This window comes from Pipistrellus hanaki, assembly GCF_964339955.1.
Source record: "Pipistrellus hanaki genome assembly, chromosome: 7".
Lineage (NCBI taxonomy): Eukaryota > Metazoa > Chordata > Mammalia > Chiroptera > Vespertilionidae > Pipistrellus > Pipistrellus hanaki.
The window spans coordinates 85697720-85725171 of NC_140509.1; the positions used below are offsets into that span (position 1 = coordinate 85697720).

General features: G+C 39.0%; 1 protein-coding gene across 8 annotated transcripts in view; it reads left to right on the top strand.

Annotated features, from left to right (window-relative positions):
- The window catches only part of WTAP (WT1 associated protein), a 33380-nt gene extending 13476 nt beyond the window's left edge, over window positions 1-19904 (top strand). For 4 of the 8 annotated variants that reach the window (XM_084889728.1, XM_084889726.1, XM_084889727.1 and 1 more), the window contains 6 exons: window positions 1038-1093; window positions 3043-3101; window positions 4383-4510; window positions 11067-11245; window positions 17135-17289; window positions 18672-19904. In XM_084889728.1, coding sequence (XP_084745854.1) covers window positions 1038-1093; window positions 3043-3101; window positions 4383-4510; window positions 11067-11245; window positions 17135-17289; window positions 18672-19255 — 1161 coding nt within the window. In that variant the 3' untranslated portion in view covers window positions 19256-19904. Of the gene's footprint in view, window positions 1-1037; window positions 1094-3042; window positions 3102-4382; window positions 4511-11066; window positions 12839-17134; window positions 17290-18671 lie in introns of all 8 variants that reach the window. The other 4 variants (XR_014795510.1, XR_014795511.1, XR_014795512.1 and 1 more) reach the window with 2 other exon arrangements.
- Window positions 19905-27452: the final 7548 nt, after the last annotated feature.

The window sequence follows — 27452 nt, forward strand, 5'->3', positions numbered from 1 at the left end:
GCTGGAGGCGACCAGGCCTGCAGGGGAGGACAGTTAGGGTGACCAGGTCAGCGGGGGAGTGGTTAGGAGGTGATCAGGCTGGTAGTCAGAAGCTGTTAGGGGCAATCAGGCTGGCAGGTAGGTGAGTGGTTGGGGACCAGCAATCTTGGATTGTGAGAGGGATTTCTGACTGCCCATTGAGGCCTGATCCCGGTGGTCCTAGATTGGAGAGGGTGCAGGCTGAGCGGAGAGACACCCCCACCCCGTGCATGAATTTTGTGCACCGGGCCTCTAATATTTATTTATTTGCTTATTTATTTATATGCACATACATACATTACTTACATACATACATACACACACACACACACACACACACATATATATATAAAGTTAATACGCAAAGTGTCCCCTCAGGAATTCAACCATGAGTTCAATAGCTCACTATGACATGTGTGGCCCCTGATCGCCAGCCAGGCCTAGGGACCCTACCCATGCATGAATTTTGTGCATCAGGCCACTAGTTTTATAAGAGTTTACTTTTTTTTTTTTTTTTTTTTTTTTTTTTTTTTTTATTGATTTTTTATAGAGAGGAAGGGAGAGAGATAGAGAGCCAGAAACGTTGACCAGCTGCCTCTTGCACAACCCCTACCGGGGATGTTCCTGCAGCCGATGTACATGCCTCTTGACCGGAATCGAACCTGGGACCCTTCAGTTTGATGTTCTACCACTGAGCCAAACCGGCTTCAGCTACAATAGTTTACTTCTTAAAACTTTCCAATAGAATAAGAGTTGTGTGGGTTTTTTTTTTTTTTTAAGTACGGGATATACTGAACGATTCTAAGTATCAGGGTTGGAGATGTTTTGTGTCTCAGTATAGGGCTCCTTTTGGAAGGGCTTTATATGTCTTAGAGATAAAGGGATTCCTATTAGAAATCAGCGCTTGAGGCATTAGAAATTATCCTGTCTTCATAAAATATGAAAGTGTAAGCACCAGTGGTATGTACATTTAAAATTTTTGGGAAAACATCCAATTCATATTTTAATTCTCTTTATAGGTTCGACTGAGTGAGACAGACTTCAAAGTTATGGCACGAGATGAGTTAATTTTAAGGTAAGTGTTCTTTTATAGAAATATGGAAGTATTTTTATAGAACATCATATTGTAATTCTATACTATAAAGTTTTTGTGTGTTGGGTATTCCTTTATTTTTAATGTGCATACATCTTCAAATCATGTAATGTACTACTGAAATGAGTTTTTTTATGGCCTGTTTATTATATAATTGAGGAGACCATAACATTTTTAAAGATCTAAAGCACTAGGTTGGGTTAGACTAATAGGTAACCTGAATTTTTTTCCTTGCAAAAATTGGTTTAGTTTAGTTATTCCTTTTCTGTGAAAAAATTATAATCGTAAAGGATATGTTTTCAGTTATGGGAGAAATACATTATTTACTGATAAAGGCAAGTTACTCTTATAAGGAACCTTGGTCAGCTCAGTTAACTCTTTTATATGCTTCATTTTCTCAACTTGGAGTTAAAGGAGTTGATTAAATTACTTTTAACAGTTACTTCCAGCTCTAATTTTCTGAAATTTATCTTGTGGTTGTTTTGCAAAAATAGATTTGAGAGCCAAAACCAGTTTACTCAGTGGATGGAGCGTTGGCCTGTGGACTAAAAGGTCCTGGGTTCGATTCCGGTCAAGGGCATGTATTGTACCTTAGTTGCTGGCACATTCCCAGTAGGGGGTGTGCAAAAGGCAGCTGGTCGATGTTTCTCTCTCATCGATGTTTCTAGCTCTCTATCTCTCTCCCTTCCCCTCTGTAAAAAAATCAATAAAATATATTTTTAAAAAAGTTTTTAAGATTTTAAAAAGATTTTCTAAGATTAACTTTTGATTAGCTTCAACTAAAGAGTGGCTTGAAAACATAGCTCTTCAGTAAGCAAGACAGTAATATTCAGGGCAAGTCATGCTTGCATTAGCAGGTGCTTAAACATATGACTGAGAAACACTTTGTTGTTATGTGTAATCATTGCAAGAGCAGCTAATATAGCCTATGTTTTGTGTATAGGGAATATTATGAGGCAGAAAAGCCTTCTCATGCTCTGACAGTATATGGCATTTATGCAAGTTGATAACAACTTTACAAATAGACTTGAAATATATTATGTTCTCTCCCCCTTTTTTTACAAGTAAAAATAAATATTTTTGAAAGAGTCACATGCCTTTTTCACAAAAGAGCCAAGATAACCTGCAGTCTCCTATAATTAGACATATTTTATGCTAGAGGCCCAGTGCACGAATTCGTGCTCCAGTGGGGTCCCTTGGCCTGGCCTGTGGGATTGAGCCAAAACCAGCTCTCTGACATCCCCCGAGGGGTCCCCGATTGCAACAGGGTGAAGGCCAGGCTGAGGGACCCAACTGGTGCATGATTGGGGCCGGGGAGGGAGTGTGGGAGGACTCCAGGGCATGTCTGGCCCATCTCTCTCAGTCCCAGTCTGCTGGTCGCCAGCAGTAAGCTAACCTACCTGTTGGAGCGTCTGCTCCCTCATAGTCAGTCATGTGATAGCGAGCGGTTCAGTGGCTTTCGCATGCCATTAGGATATTATGCTTTGATTGGTTGAACGGACAACCAGACACTTAGCATATTAGATTTTTATTATATCGGGGATGCCTTTTGTTTGCGGTAGAAAGCGTATCTGAAAGTAGTAGTAGGTTTTTTACTCAGCTTCCATTATGCCTGGCATTGAGCTGAACATCAGTGATACAAAGTCCTGTATGGTGTGTGATCTGACCCAGAGAAGCACACGTGGTGCTCTCAGGAGAAAACACTTTTCTCCGTGTTTCCTTTTATATAGTTCTATTAAGTTGAGAAGGAATAATGAAGTGACTGATTTATTATTGGTTAAACTAGATTTATAACTATCTCAAAATGCAAGAGACCTTAAAAATTTCAGTGGAATTCTTGGTGTTAAATTTATAAGTTTACAGATTTTGTTTGTTTTAGTTTTTTAATAAATTTCAACTTAACAACTAACACGAGTTTATTTTTGTGCTAGATGGAAGCAGTATGAAGCATATGTGCAAGCTTTGGAGGGCAAGTACACAGATCTGAACTGTAAGTCTGAGTTGTAGCTTCCTAAAGACCATATGAATATCTCTTTTTAGATTGTTACAGACATTCAGGATAATTGATTTTGCTAAGCAAATGTAATTTTTATTCAAACTTTATAAAGAACTCTAGGTTCTATAACTGGTGCTAGGAAATAGGTGAGTGACAGATGATCTCTCTTCTTGGGGATTTCCCAGTCATTGGGGAAGACTGACATGCAATAATATACTATCATGACTATTTTACCAGAATTATGTGCAAAATTCTGAGAGAATATGGATAGGGAAACTCACAACTACTTGCCACTTTCCTAGATTTGTCCCTAACCCCTTTCACGGAGGAATTTGAATTAAAGCATGAGTTATTAGTCTAGAATGTATATACAAACAACTAGTAATAAATTTATTTAAATTGTAACTTAATTGTTACTTAAATTGTAAAAATAGGATATTGGTATATTTTTCAAAATCTGCTAAAAGTACCAACAAAGTTTGTAATATTGAACCTTTTTAGTCTGTCACTTTTCATTGAGAGTAACATACTATTTATGAATACAGAAACCAATATTATGCCCAATTGGTATGGCTCAGTGGTTGAATGTCAACCCATGAGCTAAGAGATCACTGTCTGAATACATACCCAGGTATCAGGCTTGATCCCCAGTAGGAGACTTACATGAAGTAGCCATTCAATGATTCTTTCTCATCATTAATGTTTCTTTCTCCTCCCTTCCTCTCTCTCTAAAATCTATTTAAAAATATTAAAAAGAAAAAAACTAATATTGTTTTCCAAGCTCAGAAAGTTTAGTACCCTAAAATTTCAGTTATGTTAAAACTATTTTATAATCCATGGACGTTATGAACATTATGAAAACTTAATGTAGTAATTGTCCATGCATTTATAGACATGTTTGTTATATTAAATAGGTTAAAATCAATCCTAACCAGGGCTCTGTGAATAATGTATAATATAAGCAGATGCAAATAGTGAAGTTTCCTGTGTTAAGTTAAAACAGCTTAGACTGTAACAATGTAATTCCATCTAATATTAGATGGCTTTGGACCACACTGTCACACCATTGCCTTCTTAAATAGCACTTTTGTGCTTGGGAATGAGCTTCCTTGTTCTAAAAGGAGTTCAGAGAGAAACTAAAGACTTGATGAATTTTTTACCCTGGTTTTTATTATCCTTGACAAAGGCAATCACAACTTTCATTTCATTAGTTCTGTTTGGTTTTGAAATTGTATTTTATAATGTTTTGAAAAATATATTTTTTTTAATTACCAGCTAATGATGTAACTGGCTTAAGGGAGTCGGAAGAAAAACTAAAGCAGCAACAGCAAGAGTCTGCACGAAGGGAAAACATCCTTGTAATGCGACTGGCAACCAAGGAGCAAGAGATGCAAGAGTGTACTGTAAGTATTTCAGATGTTTCAACTCTTTGAGGAATTGGTTTTTTGTCCACATTACATGTGTTAATTAGTACTCAGCTAATTGTATTCGATATATACTTAATAATAATTATAAATTTATAAATAAAAATTCATATAAATTTATAAATAAAAATAGATATGTTTTGAGATATAAATAGCTAGATGTAAATTTTCGGTAGACAGCCTATCATCATTGGATTTAAAATTAGGTTTTGTGCTCTGGCCGGGTAGCTCGTCAACATTGGCTAGAGCGTCATCCCAATACATGCATTTCTTCCCCGCTCGGCACACATACAAGAATCAACCAGTGACCCAGTTGAAGTGACTCAGTGGTTGGGCATGTCCTGTGAATCAGAAGGTCATGATTTGATTCCCAGTCAGGGCACAGGCTTGTTCCCCAAGGGGCTATGCAGGAGGCAGCCAAGCCATGATTCTTTTTCATCACTTAGGTATGTTTCTCGCTCCCTTCCTCCTTGAAATCAGTAAAAATCTATATCTTTTTAAAAAGAATCAACCATCTGATTAGTTTCTTCTCTGCGTTCTTTACCCCTAAATGTGTGGACTATTTTTCTGAGTATCAGCAACTTATATGACTTTTTTTTTTTTTTATTAAGCTTTCATTTGTATCATGTCTACATAGATCTAAAATGTAATGACATATTTGATGGTTTAGTTGTGGTTGAATTTAGATTCAGTTTTATGCTGTCTTCCACAGTATTGGCCTTTTTTTTTTTAATTTGAGTATATTTAAGTTATACTAAGTAGAGGAACTCTGTCACTGTTTCTAATTTTAAAACCTGAACTTTTCTTGAATCATTTTGTGTAATCTCCACTCGACACATTTATAAAAATCTAATATATGCTCTAACCAATTTAACTCAGTGGATAGAGCATCGGCCTGCGGACTCCAGGGTCCCTGGTTTGATTCCGGTCAAGGGCATGAACCTTGGTTGCTGGCATATACCCACTAGGGAGTGTGCAGGAGGCAGCTGATCGATGTTTCGCTCTCATAGATGTTTCTAACTACCCCTCTCCTTTCCTCTCTGTAAAAAAAATCAATAAAGTTTTGTTTGTTTGTTTGTTTTTAATCTAATTATTAGGCAATATTCTGTTCACTGGGGACTAAGGTTGGGACACAGTCCTATTCCTGTTTCTTCTCTCATTCTTTTACTTCCTATGCAGAGACTGTCTACATTTCCACAAAAGTCTCTTGTCCCTCTTTCTTGACTTTTTCAAAATGATTCTTCACTTGTCACTTTGCTTAAGAAAACAGTAGCCTTTGTCATTTTCTCTACCTTCTCAACACTTTTTCTCCTTTTGTTTCCATCTTCACTACCACTGATCCCTGCTCTCCCCCCATAAGGTCACTGACTAATGCATTAATAAATTTCTCTTTTTTTCAGTACTCACATACCTTCACTTTCTATATTTTCAACTATTAACCATTCTCATCTTTGGCCATTGGTTCCAAGAAATCTCACCAATAGTTTGAATGTTACTGTTTTTCTTCCTATGTAACACCCATCCCTCCAACAAAAATTTTTTTTCTCTTATGATTTTCATGTCTAATGGAATGGGCAGTGCATCTCAGTTGCCCAGTCTCAAAACGATTTAATCCTTCCCTTTTTCTGGTAGGATTCTAGATTCTACCATTTACTCATTTAATAGTGTTAGTTCTCCCTGTTTTGCATGGCATTGTGTTAAGATGCTTATGCATGCAAAGGATGAGTCTTACCTCCCAGGGCTAATACCTATAGATGGGTAAGAATGGATAGTTGTGGTAATGCCTCATAACACCTGTGTGTTTTGAACTGTCTCTTATGGAGTCCTCTTTTTTTTAAAAAATATATTGATTTTTTACAGAGAGGAGGAGAGAGGGATAGAGAGCTAGAAATGTCGACGAGAGAGAAACATCGATCAGCTGCCTCTTGCATACCCCCTACCGAGGATGTGCCCGCAACCAACGTACATGCCCTTGATCGGAATCGAACCTGGGACCTTTCAGTCTGCAGACCGACGCTCTACCACTGAGCCAAACCGGTTTCGGCTGGAGTCCTCCTCTTGTTATCCTAGTTCAGGTACATCTCACTGCTTGCTTTAGGCCAGCAGACGCCAACCTTTCGGACCTTGCATACCACCAGTGGTCCTCGGACCACCGTTTGGCGACCACTGCTTTAGACAATATGTGCTACTGACTCATCTTTGTGATTCTTCAGCTATCATATATACACTGGCAGTTGAACGTATCATGCCTGATCAAGCCTTTGTTGATGCCACATCACTCTTTTGTCTTTTCAACCTAGATTTTAAGGTTATCTCGACTATTGGGTCGGCAACTAAGTAATTGCGGATTTTTTAAAAAAGAATTTTTTCATGGAACTAAATAACTTTATTCTGTAATGTATTGCCCATTTTGATCAATAACCTTTTGCCATCTTTCAGGCAGCATCGTAATCCCACGTTCAAAAAACTTCTGGTTTTTATTAGTAAAAAACTGAATCAGGTACGATTTGACATCATCATCATTATTGAAATTTTTACCATTCAAGGAGTTTTGTAAAGATCGAAACAAAAAGTAATCAGATGGTGCAAGGTCAGGACTATATGGTGGATGTGGCAAAACATCCCAACCAAGCTCCATTAATTTTTGCCGAGTGACCAAAGATGTGTGTGGCCTTGCATTGTCATGATGGAATACAACACCTTTTCGATTTGTCAATTCGGGCCGCTTTTCTTCAACTGCATTGTTTAATTTCGTTAGTTGTTCAATGTAGACATCAGAATTGATCGTTCGGTTGGGTGGTAAGAGTTCAAAGTAGACAATTCCTTTGTAATCCCACCAAACTGATAACAAAACCTTCTTTTGATGAATATCAGCTTTTGATGTTGTTTGAGTTGGTTCACCTGGCCTGCTCCACGATCTTTTCCGCTTGATATTGTTGTAAACAACCCATTTTTCATTGCCAGTTATCAGTCGTTTTAAAAATGGATCATTTTCATTACGTTTCTTTAGCAAATCGCAGCTGCTAATGCGTTGCGTTAACTGTGATTCTTTCAGTTCGTGAGGAACCCATGTATCGAGTTTTTGAACATAGCCAAGTTGTTTTAAGTGATTTTCAATGCATGTATGTGATACATGAAGCTTCTCTGCAATCTCACGTGTTGTACTGTGACAGTCCGAATTGATTATTGCTTTGATTAGGGCGTCATCAACTTCAACTGGACGACCAGAGCGTCTTTCATCTTTGAGTGAAAAATCACCAGAACGAAATTTGGCAAACCAATTTTGACACTGCCGTTCTTTTAAGGCTTCGTCACCATAAACAGCACATAACTTTTTATGAGCTTGCGATGCGTTTTTCCCATTGCGGAAATAAAAAAGCAAAATATGACGAAAATGTTCCTTTTGATTTTCCATTTATCAACGAACGCCAAACGAAAACTACAAAACAGATCAAAAAACTTTTTTTACTGATTAACAGCTGAATAGCCAACTATCAAATAACAAAATGTGTTTTACATTTGTACTACGTCTGCAAACCTAAAAATTCAACTGAAGCCATATATGTGTGAAACCCGCAATTACTTAGTTGCCGACCCAATAGACTCTAACCTTCCCAGCCACATTTTTTACAGCTTTCCCCTGCACAGGCCTGCTGAGCAACTCACACCTGTATTCTTTCGGTTAGAATGCAGAGGGAAGTTTTACAGAAAGGGCAGCAGGAACAAAAAGAGGGAAAGGTCAAGGTTAATGTGGCAGATGCAGTTCACTGTACATCTAAATAGCAACTATCGGGTCTAGTAATAATGTCGTTTTTAAACATTCGTTTAAAATCTTGCTTGGCGTTGACTTGTATTGACATAACCTTCAAACACGTGGTATCTACAGAACGTGTGAAGTGCAATTAACAAGTTTTGCTTGAAAAAGTTTGTGTTTGGTTTGGTTTTTGTTGCAAAACTAGGGCTAAGAAGATGGCGGATGAAGAGCATATTCGGCACTGCATGCTTTACAAGTTCCAATTAGGAAGAAAAGCAAGTGAGGCTGCAAAAAACATCTGTAGTGCTCTTGGTCAAGATGCAGTTAGCGCCAGAAAATGCCAGCATTGGTTTGAGAAATTTCGCGAGGGAAATTTTTCGTTAGATGACAAGAGTGGTCGAGGCCGTGTGTCCAATTTTGATCAAGAAGCTCTTTAAGCGCTTTTGGTGCAAAATCCTCAAATTACCCAACAAGAGCTTGCGACAACTTAAAATTGTTCACAAAAAACAATTTCCAATCAATTGCGTGCACTTGGCAAAGTTCAAAAGTTTGGAAAATGGGTTCCTCATGAGTTGACCGACAACAACCGTAATCAAAGAGACACAATTTGCAGTTCGCTCCTCTCTCGTCAAAACCGTTTGTCGTTTTTAGAGCAAATTGTTACCGGAGATGAAGAATGTGTGCTGTATGTTAATTTGAAAAGGCGGCCTCAATGCTTGGACAAAAATGAGGCTCCGCAGCCCACGCCAAAACCTGACTTGCATGCGAAAAAAGTGATGTTGTGTGTTTGGTGGAATTTTAAAGGAATTCTTCATTATGAACTTTTACCATCTAACCAAACCATTACAAGTGCAGTGTATAGTGCCCAATTGGAAAGGTTAGCCCAAGCTTTAAGAGAAGAAGAACCCGCGCTGATTAATCGGAAGGGCGTAATTCTTCACCACGATAACGCACGACCGCATACTGCAAGAATCACTGCTGAAAAACTGCGCCAGTTGGAATGGGAAGTTCTCCCTCAACCTGCATATTCTCCTGATATTGCCCCTTCCGATTACCATTTGTTTCGTTCTTTGCAAAACTTTCTTCTTGGAAAAAAATTTAATAATGAAGAATGCCTCAAAAATGCATTGACCGAATTTTTTGCATCAAAATCACAAGAATTTTACAACAGAGGGATTAAAATGCTTCCTGAGCGTTGGGCACAAGTAGTAGAAAACAACGGCAACTATATTGTTGATTAAATTTTGTGGTATTGTTTAAATAAATTTGATTTTAAAAAGTATTAGAAAACGACATTAATTATTACTAGACCTAATATGTTGGTGTTGGAGAGGCAGTGTTTTCTTTCGTGGTGGTAGTATTGGTATGTACTGTATGGCATGCTTTATTCCTATTAAATTGTCTTAGCAACTGGCCTTACATTGAATAAATAGTTGTATTTTCTTGTTTAAAATTAGTTACTTAAGCCCTAGCCGGTTTGGCTAAGTGGATAGAGTGTTGGCCTGCAGACTAAAGGGTCCTGGGATCGATTTTGTCAAGAGCACATTGTCCGGATTACAGGCTTGATCCCAGTAGGGACCATGCAGGAGGCAACCGATCAATGATTCTCATCATTGATGTTTCTATCACTCTTCCTCATCCTTCCTCTCCGAAATTAATTTAAAATTTTTTTTTAATGAGTTACTAAATCTCCTTGAGTTAAGTAAAATTTAGTTCTGTTAGCTCAATGAAATAGTAATTAAATGTATCCCAAATCCATTCAGTATATTTTTTACTTTTACTAAATTTATTATAGAAATTAGCTACTTATGAAATGATAACCTAAATCTTATTTAAGCTTTAGTGTGGAGCAAGATCCTGAACCATATCTTCTTTGGGTGTGAAGCAAGTGATGTATTTAAAGCCAATAAACTGTATTTCATTGAGCTAACAGAACTAAATTTTACTTATTTTTAGGTATTTTTAAGGTGATAGTAAAGAGTACAACTGAGAGAAAAGGAAGGTTTCATGTGTGAGTAGGGAAGTTCTGCTGTGGTAGGAAAAGCCCTCGATCGGGATCAGGAGGCTTGAGAGCTACAATTCTAGTCCCAGTTCCGGCACCGAAATAACTGTATTCGTGGACACTTGGTTTATTTAATTTCTCAGAAGTAAGCAGTTTGGACTAGGTCAGTCACCTTCCAGCTTTACAATTCTGTGATTCAGATCTACTCCAAAGGGGCAAAATAATCATAGAATTTCTTTTGGCTTAAAATGCTGTTTATAAAGTAATGCCAACTCATGTAAATATAAATACTACATGTTTTAATCTAGAAATGCAAGTGTGTGTTTCAAATTATAATATTGTAGCTGGTATATTTTTAAGGGATTTGTATTGTATTTAAAATAACTCCCAAGCTACAAATTTGAGTAAAGTACTATAATGTTATATAATTAATATTTTAAACTTGGTCTTTTTTCCAGTGATTGCTAGAATTTTTAATAAATATGATCGATTTTCTTTCCTTTTTTGTACTGTTTTGGTTGCAAAGTAAGATGTAGCCTCTTTATTTAAAGTTTCCAAATATGGAAATGCAACCAAATGGCCTTAATTCCTTAAATATCCTTAATTTAAAGATAACCTTAAATAATTGTTTTTAATTTTTACTTTAGAGGATTTTAAGATCAAGAGGGAGTGTTTTAATAAGCAAGTTGGCATAGACAGCGAATGAAATGGATTTTAGCCCACCTTCTTATGTCTGTCTCCTTTGATTTGGCAGTAACTGTTTCTTTTGCTTTGCACAGACTCAAATCCAGTACCTCAAGCAAGTCCAGCAGCCCAGTGTCGCCCAACTGAGATCAACAATGGTGGACCCCGCGATCAACTTGTTTTTCCTAAAAATGAAAGGTGAACTGGAACAGACTAAAGACAAACTGGAACAAGCCCAAAATGAACTGAGTGCCTGGAAGTTTACGCCTGATAGGTAAACAAATCATACTCCCCAGTCAAGACTTCCCTGACAGTCCCACTGCGAGAAAGCTGTGGTGGGACAGCCAAGTACTCGTTTCCACACCAAGACTCAGACTTTTTGAGCCAAAAAAGCCACATTTCTTATACTATCCAGCTTGTAATGGCTAATGTAAAACTTACCAGATGACCCTTGTGTTTCAGCTTTTTTCTCTTCCCCCTCCCCTTGCTTCAGAGGCCTGATGGCGTCGGACTATTCCGAAGAAGTGGCCACCTCCGAAAAATTCCCCTTCTAGGACATGTAGACACTTGAGAAATGTTTCTGTTTGAAGAAAATAGAGGGAGAAACAGAAGTCTTAAGTCTGTGGCACACTGTGTCTTCAGACAGTTTGGAGGAATGAAAACCTAGAGATTTAAAATCATGAATTGAACATGTAAAATTCCAGTAAAATGTAAAAATGGATTATGCATCGCTCTTAACCTTGAGCATAGTGACTTAGAGACACTGTATATCAGTTTTGCCTATAAGACTGTGGACTTCATGATTGTTGTTGAACTTCTTGGTCAAAACTTAAATGAGGTGAATTTTGCATTTCAAGGGTTTACTTGCTAAGAAACTACTTAATAGAGATCAGTACAAGTAGTTCATATATTTGACCATTTTGTTTGGAGCTCTCTATTGATTGAGCCTTAAATCAATGTGGTTTGAATCAACGGTCTGTTCTTTGAATGGCTGCTAATACTGTAGATAATCTTACTGAGGACTGTACAAACATGAAGGTGTGGTATCAAACTTCAGGTTTAAACTGTTTGAAGCATTATAAACATTCATTTCACAACTAGATTGTATAAGGATATTGGCTGTGATGAGACTCACTGCATTATTTTTTAGTAGTGAAATTTATTAAATCCCCATTTCATTCAACAGGCACATGTTGAAAGAGCTTTGTCATTGGTGTAATGGGGGAATGTGTTCCTTCATTGTATTTTGGGCCTTTTGTATCGCACTCTTGATATTAAATTAAATGTGCCTTTAATAGTTGTTTTTTTAAAGTTCAAGGAATACTATGCTGATTTTGTTGTAATTTTACCATTTTGATTTTGGGGGCTGTGGAGAGCAGATTGATTTGGGGAAAGTGTTGCTGTGCTCTTCGAAGGAAAGGAAAGGCTGCCTCTGTTTTCCAGCTGGCACCAAAAGACAAGGACACTTGACACTTGTTCCTTTTTGACGCCTTGTCCCAGGATATTGAAGTAGAAATTCCTGTGGGACAGCTTCACAGGTGCCTGTCAGAAGATTGGGGAAATGTGTATGGGACCTGTGGGCTGGCCTAAGGGAGACATTTTGTGAATGGAAAAAAGAAGGTATAGTGATTATTTCCAGCAAGTTCATTTGATCATTTAGATAAATGAGGCATTTTCTTCATGCTTCCATCCAGTCCTGGAGGTGAATTTTTTTCTTCAGATCATTCTATAAGTCACCAATTCGAATTTTCTCTTGGTGATAATGGAGTCTAAGATGAGTGAAGATAAATGTTCCAGATTGTCCCAACGTTTAAGTGCAATTTTAACAAGGGTGACTTAAGTTCTCTCTTAATCATTCAAATCAATTGTAAGTATCATGTATGTTTATGCTTTAGGGAACTGATTGTGGGGCAGAGGGTGGGTTTAAGAAGTGGTTTGTTGTGTGACTTTACAGCAAGAAATCGGCTTCTAAGATTCTCATTTTTAGTGGGGGTTAGAGAGTAAGTAACCAAATCTGCTTGAAATTAGCTTATTGTGCCCACGTTAAGGCTTTTGTATATACAGTATTTTATGCCATTTAAGATCATAGTAGAAATGACCTAAGTATTTTTAGTAGGTCAAGAAATAATTTATAAAATGTATAATTAACATGTACTTAAATATAGCCAGCATCTTTCTTGGCATTTAGGTAACAGTCAGTTTGGGGTCTGTGGGTTTTTTCTTCTTGCTGTTAAAAGTTTTTTAATTGATAAGTTAATACATGCTCATGAATAAAGTTGAAAAGGAATGAAGAAAAGTGAAGACGAAAAGTGAGAGTCACTCCTGGATGTGACCTTGCCCTTCCCCATTCTATTCTCCAGGAGCAGTAACCACTGTTAAATTCCTTGGGTATCATGAAGATAATTGCTATGCATATAAAGTCATCGCATATATTGGTTTTAAACAAATGTGAACATGCTACAGATGATTGGCCGCTTTGCTTTGTTCTCCACTTCATTTCTTGGGCATTTTTTTTTTATTTTTTAGTTCATGTAGCTTGATATTTAATGGTTATGTAATATTTCCATTGTATTAGTGTATTTTAATCACCTATAAATGGATTTTTATTATCTGAAAAAATAGGCTATGAGCCAGGGTATTCTAGATACTATTCATAAGTACTTCATTAACTTCAAACAAATAGTACATAATCAATACCATATCAAGAATAATTAAAATAGAACGGGTTGTGATTTTGCTTTTGGTGGGTTTTTTGTTTTGTTTTTTCCTATTTTTTTCATTTTGAGAGAACTTCCCTCAATTACTTTGCCCACTGTAGGTTAAATATTTTATGCGTGTGTTAATGCATATGTCTTACAATATTAAGAGGGGTGTGTTTCAGTATTTTGGCAGTGTTCAGTTTTCAGTTAACCACAGTTTTAGATAACTGTGTACAGCTCTCCAAGATATCCTGGCTCCCTTAATAACAAAGCAATGTACAGTGTCCATTCTTTTGTATAAGGTTTTTTGTTTTTTGTTTTCTATAAGTTTTTTCGATGAAATTAATTCCTATTATATTTTCTTTGTGAATTATTTAATTTTGGAATGGCTTGGATTTTTTTTTTTTTTTTGGTAGTTAAATATTATTCCAGAAACAGTTACTTATAATTAAATTCTTATGTTTTTGTGATATAATGAACACAACACAAATTTTTTTATTTATTTATTTTAATATATTTTTTATTGATTTTGTACAGAGAGGAAGGGAGAGAGATAGAGAGTTAGAAACATCGATGAGAAAGAGTCGTCGATCAGCTGCCTCTTGCACACCCCCTACTGGGGATGTGCCTGCAACCAAGGTACATGCCTTTGACCGGAATTGAACCGGGGACCCTTCAGTCCCCAAGCCGACGCTCTATCCATTGAGCCAAACCGGTCCCGGCCACAACACAAATTTTAAATAGCATAATTAGTAAAATAACAAAGTTATAGAATGTTTAAAGAAGAACAGTTCTGTTAAGATTTATTTTAGTAACCATTTTATTTTTTAAATATATATTCTTTTAAAAATATATTTTATTTATTTATTTATTATTATTTTTTTACAGAAATGAAGGGGGAAAGAGAGAGAAACATCGATCAGCTGCCTCCTGCACACCCCCTACTGGGGATGTGCCCTCGACCAAGGTACATGCCCTTGACCAGAATTGAACCTGGAACCTTTCAGTTGCAGGCCAGTGTACTATTCACTGAGCCAAACCAGTCAGGGCAGTAATCATTAATTTAATTTAATTTTATTATTATTTTTTAAATATATTTTATTGATTTTACACAGAGGAATTGAGAGGGACAGAGAGTTAGAAACGTTGATGAGAATAACATCGACCAGCCGCCTCTTGCACACCCCTCACAGGGGATGTGCCTGCAACCAAGGTACATGCCCTTGACTGGAATGGAACCCGGGACCTTTCAGTCCGCAGGCCGACGCTCTATCCACTGAGCCAAACCGGTCTCGGCAGTAATTATTAATTTTAGAAGTGATCGTATTATCTTAGAGCAGGCATTTGTTTATGTAAAGGTATGACTTCATAAATGAAATATTTTTGCATTAGAATTTGTGCTACTTTGTGAGAGTAAGTCATCTCACAGTTATTGATTTTAGTTTTTTTCTAACCTTTGTTCAGTCTATATAAAATTTTTCAGGTTAGTTGGAAAACACTGAGGTTACATACTTAGCAAGAAAAAGTGTGACCATGGCAACAAAGTGGGAGGAAGGAGCATCAGCATGGTTGACAGTGCTGCCTGTTTCTTAATTCCTCGTTTGATTTCTAGATACTTGTTCAGTGGAGGCCCAAGTCTGCTCAGGGGAAATGGGAGCGATCTGTAGCAACAGCAGCAACAAACAGGAAGGGTAGCTAATAAACCTTCACTACAGTGCTGACTTGACTCGCTGCTTCTACCTGGGGCTCTTGGAGCCAGTGGTAACCCAGGCTGTACTTCACCACAGGTTTGCATAAGGATGATAGGTTAGAACAAGTGCTCTCAGGAAAAGAATCTTGCAAGAGTCAAAGAAAGAATTACTCCCATTTAAAAGTCCTAAGGCTTAATAAAATTAGATGCATTCTTAAATATATTGGGCGGGGGTGGGGGGGGTGCGGTAGGAACCTCACTAAAAGAATAAACACAGCCAAAATCGGTTTGGCTCAGTGGATAGAGCATCAGCCTGCAGACTGAAAGGTCCCAGGTTTGATTCTGTTCAAGGGCATGTACCTTGGTTGCAGGCACATCCCCTGTAGGGGGTGTGCAGGAGGCATCTGATAGATGATTCTCTCTCATCGATGTTTCTAACTCTATTCCTCTCTCTTCCTCTCTGTAAAAAATCAATAAAATATATTTTTTTAAAATTGCCAAAACCGGTCTGCGGACTGAAAGGTTCCGGGTTCAATTCCAGTCCAGGGCATGTACGTTGGTTGCGGGCACACCCCCACCGAGGCAGCTGGTCGATGTTTCTCTCTCATCGACATTTCTAACTCTTATCTCTCTCCCTTCCTCTCTGTAAAAAATCAATAAAATATATTTTTTAAATAAAATAAACACAAAGTGTCAGCAGAAAATATATATTTTTTAAGGCAGTGAGGTCATTCTAAACTAAATGCCATTATAAGAATATCAAACTTCATATCTAGGGCTCAAAGGTAATATATATGATTATATATTTAAATCAGATCTCTTTAAAAGTCATTATTTCTATTGTGATTATTGAAGCAAAAACAGTAAAATTTTATTTAGACAGCACTATTGATTGCATTTTTTATAATTGCTGTATATTTGCATGTAGGCTCTATAGTATGTTTCATTAGCACTTGGTAACTAATTTGTGAAAGTATATACCCTAATTTGGCAAATATTTGTATTATTTGTGATAAGTCTTATTTTTGTGTCCTAAGGACAGTCTTTTATAATATCAAGAAAATCTTAACCACATATCAATATTAAATTTATAAACCTTATTGTCATATTGTAAGATAACTCAAAACTATATCTTATAAAAAAGTTAAATGAGGGATTGATGAATATGAATAGTCTCAAGCCTCTATTTTTAAAAGCTTCTTTAAAAACAATTACTGAACATGCCCCCATTAATGTAATAAACATTCCTAGGAAAACTGCCTATTAAGAGGCATCCTTATTAAATACTGTTCTGGCAAGAATAAATATACTCGCATTTACATTTATAGGTACTGATTTTCATATATTATTTTAAAGAATTGTACATTTGTGGTGTTGCATTTATTTTTTCAAGGACTCTTCTGTTCCATAAAACTAAGTACCTTAGTGTTTTATTATATTGGCATATTTAAGATGTGTGTTAATTCACTGGCCTGTTTCTATTTTAAATGATAATTTGGAATAAGTAGATTTTAGAGTTATTCAAGTAATAGCAATAAAAAGTGGCCATTTGGGTACTTTTGGTTTAGGGTTTATTTTTGCTGCTGAATTGGCAGAATACTGAAATGCAGAAGATGGATGTGTTCAAGAGAAGAAGATGGTACTCACAGGGCGGCACATGCTGTAACATAGTTATGTTCTGTACCTGTTACCTGAATTGCATACTAATTGCAAGCAAAGAAGGTTGTAGACCGTTTTGTCTTCATTTTGTGATGGATGGCTCTTTCCTTTGCAGCCAAACAGGCAAAAAGTTAATGGCGAAGTGTCGAATGCTTATCCAGGAGAATCAAGAGCTTGGAAGGCAGCTGTCCCAGGGACGTATTGCACAACTTGAAGCAGAGTTGGCTTTACAGAAGAAATATAGTGAGGAGCTTAAAAGCAGTCAGGATGGTAAGGGGTTTTTTGAAAAGCTTGGTTAATGTTGCACTGGCTTTAAAAAATGCCAGGCATGAATATTACAGATTAGGTTCTTTACATGGTAATCTCTGGCCAATGGTTCTATAAAATTATGAATGAAACATCTAGTTAGTTAACAAACAAAGCCATTTAATTATGGTGGTTTTCTCCCCACTCCTGATTGTGTAAATTTCATAAGCTTTTGTTTTTCAGGGTGGAATTTGGTAAAAGAGAAAGGCATTACACAATTTGGTAAAAGAGAAAGGCATTACTAAGGCATTACACAAATCTACAAATTTATAATCAGTGCTTTCAAAGGAGAATTTTTTTATTTAACCAATTTTTCTAATTGTAAATCTTGTTATTTGTCTACTTCAAGTGGTCTAAAAGTGTATGATGGACTGTACCTGTTAAGGTTCTATAAGTCATATTTAAATTTGCTAAGGCAAACCAAATTTGTCAACTCCATCCTTTTTTTGGGCCAGTATATAGCCGTTTCTCCTCTTTATGAGGAAGATTAATAGGCAAATATCTAAACTTTGAAAATTATTAATTAATATATCTGAGTTAATTTCAATGATCGGTAGTCAAATATCTTTAAAACTACCTTTTCAAAGTGATAGTTCTTATTTGTAAATCTGAGATTTTGTATGGTAGTGAGAACTTCTTCCCCAAAAGCTTTTAGATCCTAATGCACATTGTATTCATAAATTTTCAAGAGTTATTTTCTCTGTTGGGTTGTTTTGTTTTGTTTTGATTTTTAATGTGGAATGGTCCCTTCGTTACAGCCTAGGCCTCTTTGGAGTGTTAGAGTCGAGGACCACCCTGCTCCCTAGGGGCTCACCCCGCTGTGTAGCTGAAAATAATCACTTGCTAAGAGGATGGATAAGAGGACCAGGCGTGTGGGCCCACTGTTAAACCAAGCATGGGGAACCTTCTCTGCCAACTGCCATTTGTCTATTTATAACATCATTTGTGGGCCAAAATTCCCAACTTAAAAATGAGCCTGCTATATGTGGTCACACAGTTAATTACCTCTCCGATGCCTTGACAGGGTCTGACGAAATGATTTCATGGCCCTTTCTGGCCCGTGAGCCAGACATTCCCCGATCCTGGAGACCTGAAGCAGATGTTGTGGGCTGTAATCAGTGTATTAATAGCTAGGTGGTGTGAATCAATTCAAACTTGATTGCTTTAATGTATATATTTTAATCATCTATTCTCTGCCCCACCCCCCAAAAAACAACAAACAAACCTCATTCTTAAATGGCTGTTTTAAAATTCCAAGCAAAATTTAAAAAGTCAATTTTAGAATTGAAGTATTTAAAAATATGCTATAAGCGATATTAAAGTAGGTTTGACTCTCCTTTGCACAGAACTGAATGACTTCATCATTCAACTTGACGAAGAGGTAGAGGGTATGCAGAGTACCATTCTAGTTCTTCAGCAGCAACTGAAGGAGACACGCCAGCAGTTGGCTCAGTACCAACAGCAGCAGTCTCAAGCCCCAGCCCCAAGCACCAGCAGGACTACGTCTTCGGAGCCTGTAGGACAGGCTGAGGCCCCAGGTAAAGATTGCAGTCGGCTGGCCAACGGACCAAGCAATGGCAGCGCCTCCCGGCCGAGGACGTCTGGGTCTGGATGTCACAGGGAGGGGGACACCACTGAAGATGGCTTTCCTCCTTCTCCAGGGAATGGTAATAAGGCCTCCAACAGCTCAGAGGAGAGAACTGGCAAAGGAGGTGGTAGTTACGTAAACCAACTCAGTGCGGGGTATGAAAGCGTAGACTCTCCCACGGGCAGTGAGAACTCGCTCACACACCACTTAAATGACACAGACTCCAACCAGGACCCTCCAGAGGAGAAAACCGTGAGTGGGAAAGGTAACCGAACTGCGGGTTCCCGCCACATTCAGAATGGCTTGGACTCGAGTGTAAATGTACAGGGCTCAGTTTTGTAATATTTTTCCAGCAAATTTTTATACAGTGTCATTTAATTTGGGAGAGGATGCTATCAGAAAATTAATGCATACTTTTGTCACAATTGGCCTTTTTTCGGTGGGTGTGTTTTGTTTTCTTTGCTTCAATACCTCTGCCACTTTGGAAATTGTAACAGTTAATTACTTTGTTGCTAAAAGGACATTTTGTGTAAGGTCAGGTTATTTTTATATGAGTTAATGTGAAGTTGTAAATGAAACTCTTTCCTTAAAGTATAACACGATGATGTCTGTATAAATCTGTGTCTCTCTGGAACCTGTGCTGTGTAGGCCATTCTTACTCATGCTGTTACTATGCTTATGCACCATTCAGACTTGTTAGAGTAGATGTGGGCTTATGACTGCCGAGTTTGCCCAGTACAGTAGTTTTATCACTAAAAGTTGGACTTATTGATGGAGTCCTATGGTAGTTTCAGTGTTTGATACAGTTTTTTTTTTTTTTCCCACCATACATCTGCATTTTCTCTTTAGGTGACTGAATGTTTAAGAATTTGTGTGCATAGTTACTCAGTTTTTATGAACTGTTGTACCCTGTTCATGCATATTGCTCTGTGACTCCAGTATATCTTCCCTGTACTGACCAAACCTAAATAAAGATTTTTATTGTAACTCCTGCATTCGTTTTGTTCTGTGTGTGTGCTTAGCACTTATTATTTATTTATTGTTCCTGAGTTGCTTAATGTTTACTCATTATCCCACCACCAAGGTGAAACTGAAGCCTTTGTGCCTGGCTGATGTGTCAGTTGGTGAAGCGCCGTCTCATGCACTGGCAGGTTGCTGGTTGGGTTCCGGGTCAGGGCACATGCCCAGGTTTTGGGCTCGATCCCTGGTAGTGGTGTGTATGGGAGGCAGCCACTCATGTTTCTCACATCAATGTTTCTCTCCCTCTCTATCTTAATAAAAGTAAAATATTCCTTGTTTTGAAAAATAAACTTGGAGTTTACGGCTACACTTTAAGTTTTTTCCCTGACTTGTAAAAATAAATGTTATAGCTGTAGCCGGTTTAGTTCCTTGGATAGAACATCGGCCTGCAGACTCAAGGGTTCCAGGTTTGATTCCGGTCAAGGCCATGGTTGCGGGCACACCTAGGGTGTGTGCAGAAGGCAGCTGATTGAAATTTCTCATTGATGTTTCTAGCTCTCCATCTCCCTTCCTCTCTATAAAAAAGTAAAATATATTAAGTAAGTAAATAAGTGTTATAAAATATTCAAAAATACAAGAATTATAAAGAAAATAGTCAATCTTTGTTTTAATTGAAAAGCAAACTGTTTTTGTGAAATGATTTCAGGTAATTAGTGATGTTTGCTTCAAAACATTGGACAAATGCTACTGACTTACATTATTAGCACATTTGCTAATAATACATAGTAAGACTGTGGGGTGTTAGAATGAAGGAGAAAATGTTTTTAATATGAAAGATGCCATTTGCTTTGTTATTTTAATATATTTTTATTGTTTTCAGAGAAGGAAGGAGAGAGAAACATCAATGATGAGAAAATCTTCAATCAACTGCCTCCTGAACGCTCCACACTGGGGACTGAGCCCAAAACCTGGGCATGTGCCCTGACCAGGAATGGAACTCTGATCTCCTGGTTCATAGGTCAATGCCAACCACTGAGCCACACCAGTTGGGCTGCTTTGTTATTTTAAACATTAAGTATCAAGGTCTATGATATAAATAATATAATTTTATAAATATATATAATTTTATGACTAAATTTATTATAGACCTATTATGTGTCATTACCAATTTTCATGCTTCTGTCGGATCTGCATTAATGAACAACGTGGGCACAGAGGACTTAATGATTGTGTAAAGTCAACACTCTTCATTTCTGGAACTGGATGCTTATTTGTTGGTATGACTGATAATGGTGGTAAATTAGAATCCGTGCCAAGAGAAACCGTTAGAGGTAATAGGTTTGAAACCTGGCTTTACCACTTAATCTGCTTTATGGCTTGGGCAGACTACTCTGTGGCTCACTTTCTCTGTACAGGGCATTAATGAGTCAATAAAGGGAAAGTGCTTGCCACAGTGCCAAGCACATCGTGGCTGCTCAGTCAATGAGAGCCATTGTTACCAAAGTGAGGTTGCAGGTCTGATGACAGACAATCTCCGTTGGCCAAACAATTCTGAATGTAAATTATGGTCTGGTTAGCTTCCCTTGAAAGAGAAAAGGTAGTAGCTTTATGTGGGTTTTATTCCTTTGATGTAAAAGAAAAGCCAGCCCCTTGTGTTACTTTCTCGTTAAAAGTGAATTACTTGGCAGGCAGGAGTGCGCAGCATCCTTCAGCTGTCTTGAGAACGGAGAAACCCAGAATTTGGCAGAAGCCTGATGAAGTCTGCCAAAGAAAGTTAATTTCTAAGGATGGCCAACTTGGATAAAGTCCAAGCAAGATAGAGTAAGAGAGTTTTCACACCAGAGGCCCGATGCATGAAATCGTGTAAAAGCAGGCCTGCCTTCCCCCAGCTGCCGGCACCAGCTTCCCTCACAGGCCCGGCTTCGTCCGGAAGGGTGTCCAGTCTAATTAGCATGTTACGCTCTAATTATTATAGATTATTGTTGAAGGTAATAAAAAATGCCTTGATATTTTTGGACATCTATTGAGTACATACATGCTGCAAACTGGCAGGTATTTGATATGCATTATGTCCATCACCACCCGAGGCAATAGGCACTTGATATTCTCTTTTACAGAATAGAAAATGGACTTAGAAGGGTTAAGTAGTTACCCAGGGGTTGGTAAGTTGGAGCTGCCCTCTGGGTTCTATCAAAGCTCCCTGGACAGCACCTGGAAGCTGGAAGCTGAATCAATCTGATAACAAGAGGCCAGACTTGCCGCTGTGTCATCATATCTTGAAAGGGGCGAAGAAGCCGAAGCCAGTTTGGCTCAGTGAGCGTTAAAACACACACACACACACACACACACACACACACACACACACACATATATATATATATATATATATATATATATATATATATATATATATATATTTTTTTTTTTAACACAGAGGAAGGGAGAGAGAGAGAAACATTGATGAGAGAGAATCATCAATCAGCTGCCTCTTGCACACCCCCTACTGGGGATGTGCCCGCAACCAAGGTACATGCCCTTGACCAGAATAGAACCTGGGACCCTTCAGTCCACAGGCCGACACTCTATCCACTGAGCCAAACCGGTTTCCGCAATAAAATATATATTTTTTAAAAGAGAACAAAAATGTAAAACAGCTTGTTACCTAGGGTTCACTAGATTCACTAGTTGTGAGTTATCTTGTTGTATTTGAAGCAACTAACAATCAGGACATCATTCTGACAATTTTCTCTCCTATGTTCCAATATCTCATTAAGCAATTTGTCCCTGTACCCAGTCATTCCTACTGCTCTTCTCTGATGACACTTTCTTGAGAGTTCATTTAGGTCCATAGTTATAATTAAAACCCTTTGCACTCCGCTGTCCCCTCTCAGGGGACATCGGAATTCTAGCATATCACTCGGATGTCCCCTCTCAGGGGACATTGCAGTTTATTAGTGATTACGGGGAATTGAGTTAATTCAACGCACGTTTCGCAAAGTAGCGTCGAGTAGCTGGTAGCCAATGTCCAGAATGGTTCGGAGTAACTGGTAGCCAATGTCCAGAATGGTTCGGAGTGCAAAGGGTTAATACTTCTTACAACCCTAGGTAATGCCATTATATTTGATCAGGACCATCATGGGAGCGTTGAGCAACCCATTTTAAGGAGTGCACTTCCAACTCTGGCCCTTCAGACTAACGAGAGTTTTCCGCATAGGAGGTGGGTGAGTTCTGCCTTCTGCTAAAATCTGGTCTGGACTCTTGCAACCCTGTTTTTTGTCCTTGTCATTGTTTTCCGCAGCCTTGTTTATGAAACAGCCAAGAAGTGCTACAAGGCCCCTTCAGGAGCACGGCTCTGACTGTGGCTCAGCAGCCCAGGTGGCGTGTGATCCTAGATCCGGATGTACTTTGTAAAATTATTTCTTCATGCATCTATTATTTTTGGTCCCCATCAGGCCATGCTTGGCTTTATATAGGTGATTGATGACCAACTAATGAGGACTTGATCCACTGAGCCAGACCAGATGCTGTGTGAGCACACAATAAAAGCAAGCAATTTTCTTCTCAATTTTTGCTCTTAAGTTGGTTCTGAACAGAATCCCCAGGTGGGAAATAAGTAAATACTTACCTTGCATCCAGAATAAATTCCTATCAGATATGTTAGCTACTGGGCATAAATAATATATTAACATTCATATTTAATGCCTGTAATGTGCTAGGAGCTGTGCCTAAAGCTGTGTAACAAGATTGTCCTGCAAAGCTTATATAGTCTAGTAGAAGAGATGGATGGAATTAGGAATTACATGATAAACAGAAATAAAGTTAAGATGCAAGGAGCAGCCAAAATTGGCTTGGCTCAGTGGATAGAGCTTCGGCCTGCGGACTGAAAGGTCCCAGGTTCAATTCCGATCAAAGGCATGTACCTGGGTTACGGGCACATCCCCAGTGGGGCATGTACAGGAGGCGGCTGATTGATGTTTCTTTCTCATCAATGTTTCTAACTATCCCTCTCCCTTCCTCCCTGTAAAAAAAATATATAAATAAATAAAATATATTAAAAAAAAAAAATGCCAAGGAGCATCACTTCCTCCAGGAATCCTTCCTACGCAGAGTATTACAGGGTAGATTGGTTATCAGAAGAGTTACAGTGCTCACTGACATTTTGAATAGAGAAGAAAGAGGTGAACATAATGAGAGGTTTAGGTGTTAAATTTGATGGGCTTATGGGAAATGTTACTGGAGAAGGCCTGTTTACTCAGGAAACAACTAGGTTAGAGAGAGATTCAGCGGTCAGCATTCGGGTGATAACTGCAGCCATGGAGTAACTGTGCAAAGTCAGAACCGCAGGGAATATAGTAAGGAGCAGCCAATGTAAGCTGCCAGAGGAGACAGGAGTGTCCAGAGGTAAGTGGACACACAGAACAGAGCAGGAAGCCACGGGACAAGTTTCCTAAATTCTCTGGAATCCCATGTGTTTCAGGACGAAACACATGCCAGACAGAAGAGGGTGCTGCTGAGTTCTTGGCGAGGACTGCTGATTCCATCACTACCTTAGACCCAGGCATTTCTCCTGGGAGAACACTGTTACTCAAGCTTTTCACTCCACCAGCCCACACCTGAGGCTTGTGCTGTGGCTACCGTCTCTGGTTTATCTGACTCATCCACATATCTCTAAAGTCTTGATGTAGGTTCCCAGGACCAAATGAATTTTCAATCTACTCAGAAGTTTTTCAGGATTTCCTGGGCTTGTCAAGATATTCTCTCAATAATCTTCTGACCAAGTCTCAGAAGTGTCCTCAACCTGCTGCACTGTGTATCTGGAAACCCTCCTTGCTAGCATGCTAGGTTGTTTCTCCTTGAATTACCAAATATCTAAAAATCTCAACTTTCTACCAAGAAGTCAGCCTGGATAAATCAAGATGCTTTCAATTTTTAAAAAAATCTATTTTATTGATTTTTTACAGAGAGGAAGGGAGAGGGATAGAGTCAGAAACATCTATGAGAAACATCGATCAGCTGCCTCCTGCACACCCCCTACTGTGGATGTGCCCACAACCAAGGAACATGGCCTTGACCGGAATCGAACCTGGGACCCTTCGGTTCGAAGGCCAAAATTCTATCCACTCAGCCAAACCAGCTTGGGCAGGATGCTTTCAATTACTTGTAGCAGCACCTTACTGACCTCAAGCTGGCTTAAACAATGAGGAAATTTGTTTCAAGGTTGCAATCAGGGTTTGAGTGGATTCTAGGTTTGGCTTCAAAGATATCCTCAAAGCTGACTCCACTCATGCTTAACAGTTGTGTCCAGCACTTCCAGGCTGTACACCAGTGCCATCACCTGCGAATCTATCTTTTCCCAGAGCTACTCTCGACAGCCTCCCCATTTTGGGAGTAAACATTGGGTCAAATTTCCATTGGCCAAGGCTAATTATATGGAGTAAAATGGATCTTGGACTCGTGGAAAGAGGTGAACTTCCAGGCGACCTGATCATCCCACCCATGTGTTTACCCTTTACTCAAACACACCTGGCGAGTATTGTATTGACAACTGATGGCTGATTGAAGTTAATGACCTTCTACTACTTGTGTGGTAAGGAATGTCCAGATCTGTAGAGAATTTTCAAGGGTTCTTTGAGCTAAACTGACAATCATTGGGAAGTAAAATCTCAAAGGACTGAGAAAATGCTCCAGGGAATGGCAGTCTTGCAGCTTATTTTATACATTACAATCAAAGAAAGAGACAAAAGGAGGGTTACATGAAATTCATTGTTGGCAGATTAGGGACTCAGGAGAAAGCAAAGCAGGGAAATCTCTGAGAGTAAAGAACAAAACAGACAATACCTCTTTTATACCGGTGGTACAGGATAGTTAACAATCCACGGTTAAGCACATAGGGATGGCTGTAGGGGGGACAGGATAACCATCAGGGGTTGTGTGGCCTCCTGCTCAGGGGTGGTGGGTGTAAGTTGAGACGTCTGGAAAAGGGTTTACTCCAATATTCCAAGGAGTTATCTGACATGTAGAAACACAAGACAGCTCATTTAGGTAGACTGACTTGTGTCAAAGAAGGAAAATCTCTCCGCGACCTGCTTTTAGTCAGGAGCTTTTACGTTCAGACCTCCTATGCAGTTACTCTGGACTCTGAGTTTGTGCCTGCCCTCCCCTGAGCTTGTCAGATGTGGTATTTGAAAATCTCCCTTTCGGTAGATGAATCTAACCTCTCTATCTAGGGCCCCATGCTGCCTTGGGGATTGTGAGAGCTTTTAGATTATAATAATGGACATTCATTAAGACTTGAGCCAGGACCGGTTTCGCTCAGTGGATAGAGCGTCGGCCTGCGGACTGAAAGGTCCCAGGTTCAATTCCGGGCAAGGGCATGTACCGTGGTTGCGGGCACATCCCCAGTAGGGGGTGTGCAAGAGGCAGCTGATCGATAACTCTCTCTCATCGATGTTTCTAACTCTCTATCCCTCTCTCTTTCTCTCTGTAAAAAATCAATAAAATATATTTTTTAAAAAAAGACTTGATAAGCATTAAGCCCTTACTGCATACCCAAAACTGTCCTATGTGCTGGAGAGAGACCTTTGGGGATTAGGCAGTGAGGTGTGTCCAGGGGAAGACAGCGGGAGCTGGGCTGGGAAAGGTTGGGGGCCATGTGTTCAGGTGCCTACAGAGCTCTAGAAGTTTTAAAACTTCGCCCAATTGGAGACAGAAAGTGGTAAAGGTTTTAACCAGGAGAGTAACCCGACTTGTTATACTTGTTCTCTCCTTCAAATTGTGCACACCGTCAGCCCGAGGCGAGGAGGCAGTCCCCTTGACTTGTGGACACTAAGACACGCCAGCCCCACCTGAAGGTGTGGTCCGGCGAGAAAGGCACATGGTGTCCACCTGCAGGCAGAGTCCTCCCCCGGGCCTGCAGAGAGGAGAGCCAAGTTAACCCCGATGGGAATGAGGATTATGGGCACTCAGGCCCACATGGGGGAACTCTCACAGCCAGGAAAGCAGAAGCATGCAGCACAGCGCAGGCCTGCCCTTGGCAGATTCACAGACATTTTGTTTTGTGGGTTTTTTGTGGTTTTTTTGTTTGTTTTTTTTTAAAAATATATTTTATTGATTTTTGTACAGAGAGGAAGGGAGAGAGATAGAGAGTTAGAAACATTGATGAGAGAGAGTCATCGATCAGCTGCCTCTTGCACACCCCCTACTGGGGATATGCCCACAACCAAGGTACATGCCCTTGACCGGAATCGAACTCGGGACTTTTCAGTCTCCAAGCCGACGCTCTATCCATTGAGCCAAACTGGTTTCGGCTTTTGTGTGTTTTTTTTTTTTAAATCTATTTTATTGATTTTTTACAGAGAGGAAGGGAGAGGGATAGAGAGCTAGAAACATCGATGAGAGAGAAACATCGATCAGCTGCCTCCTGCACACCCCCTACTGGGGATGTGCCCGAAACCCAGGTACAAGCCCTTAACAGGAATCAAACCTGGGACCCTTGAGTCTGAAGGCCGACGCTCTATCCACTGAGCCACACCAGTCAGGGCCACACTGACATTTTGGCTGTGGGCCTTCTGGTGCCGGC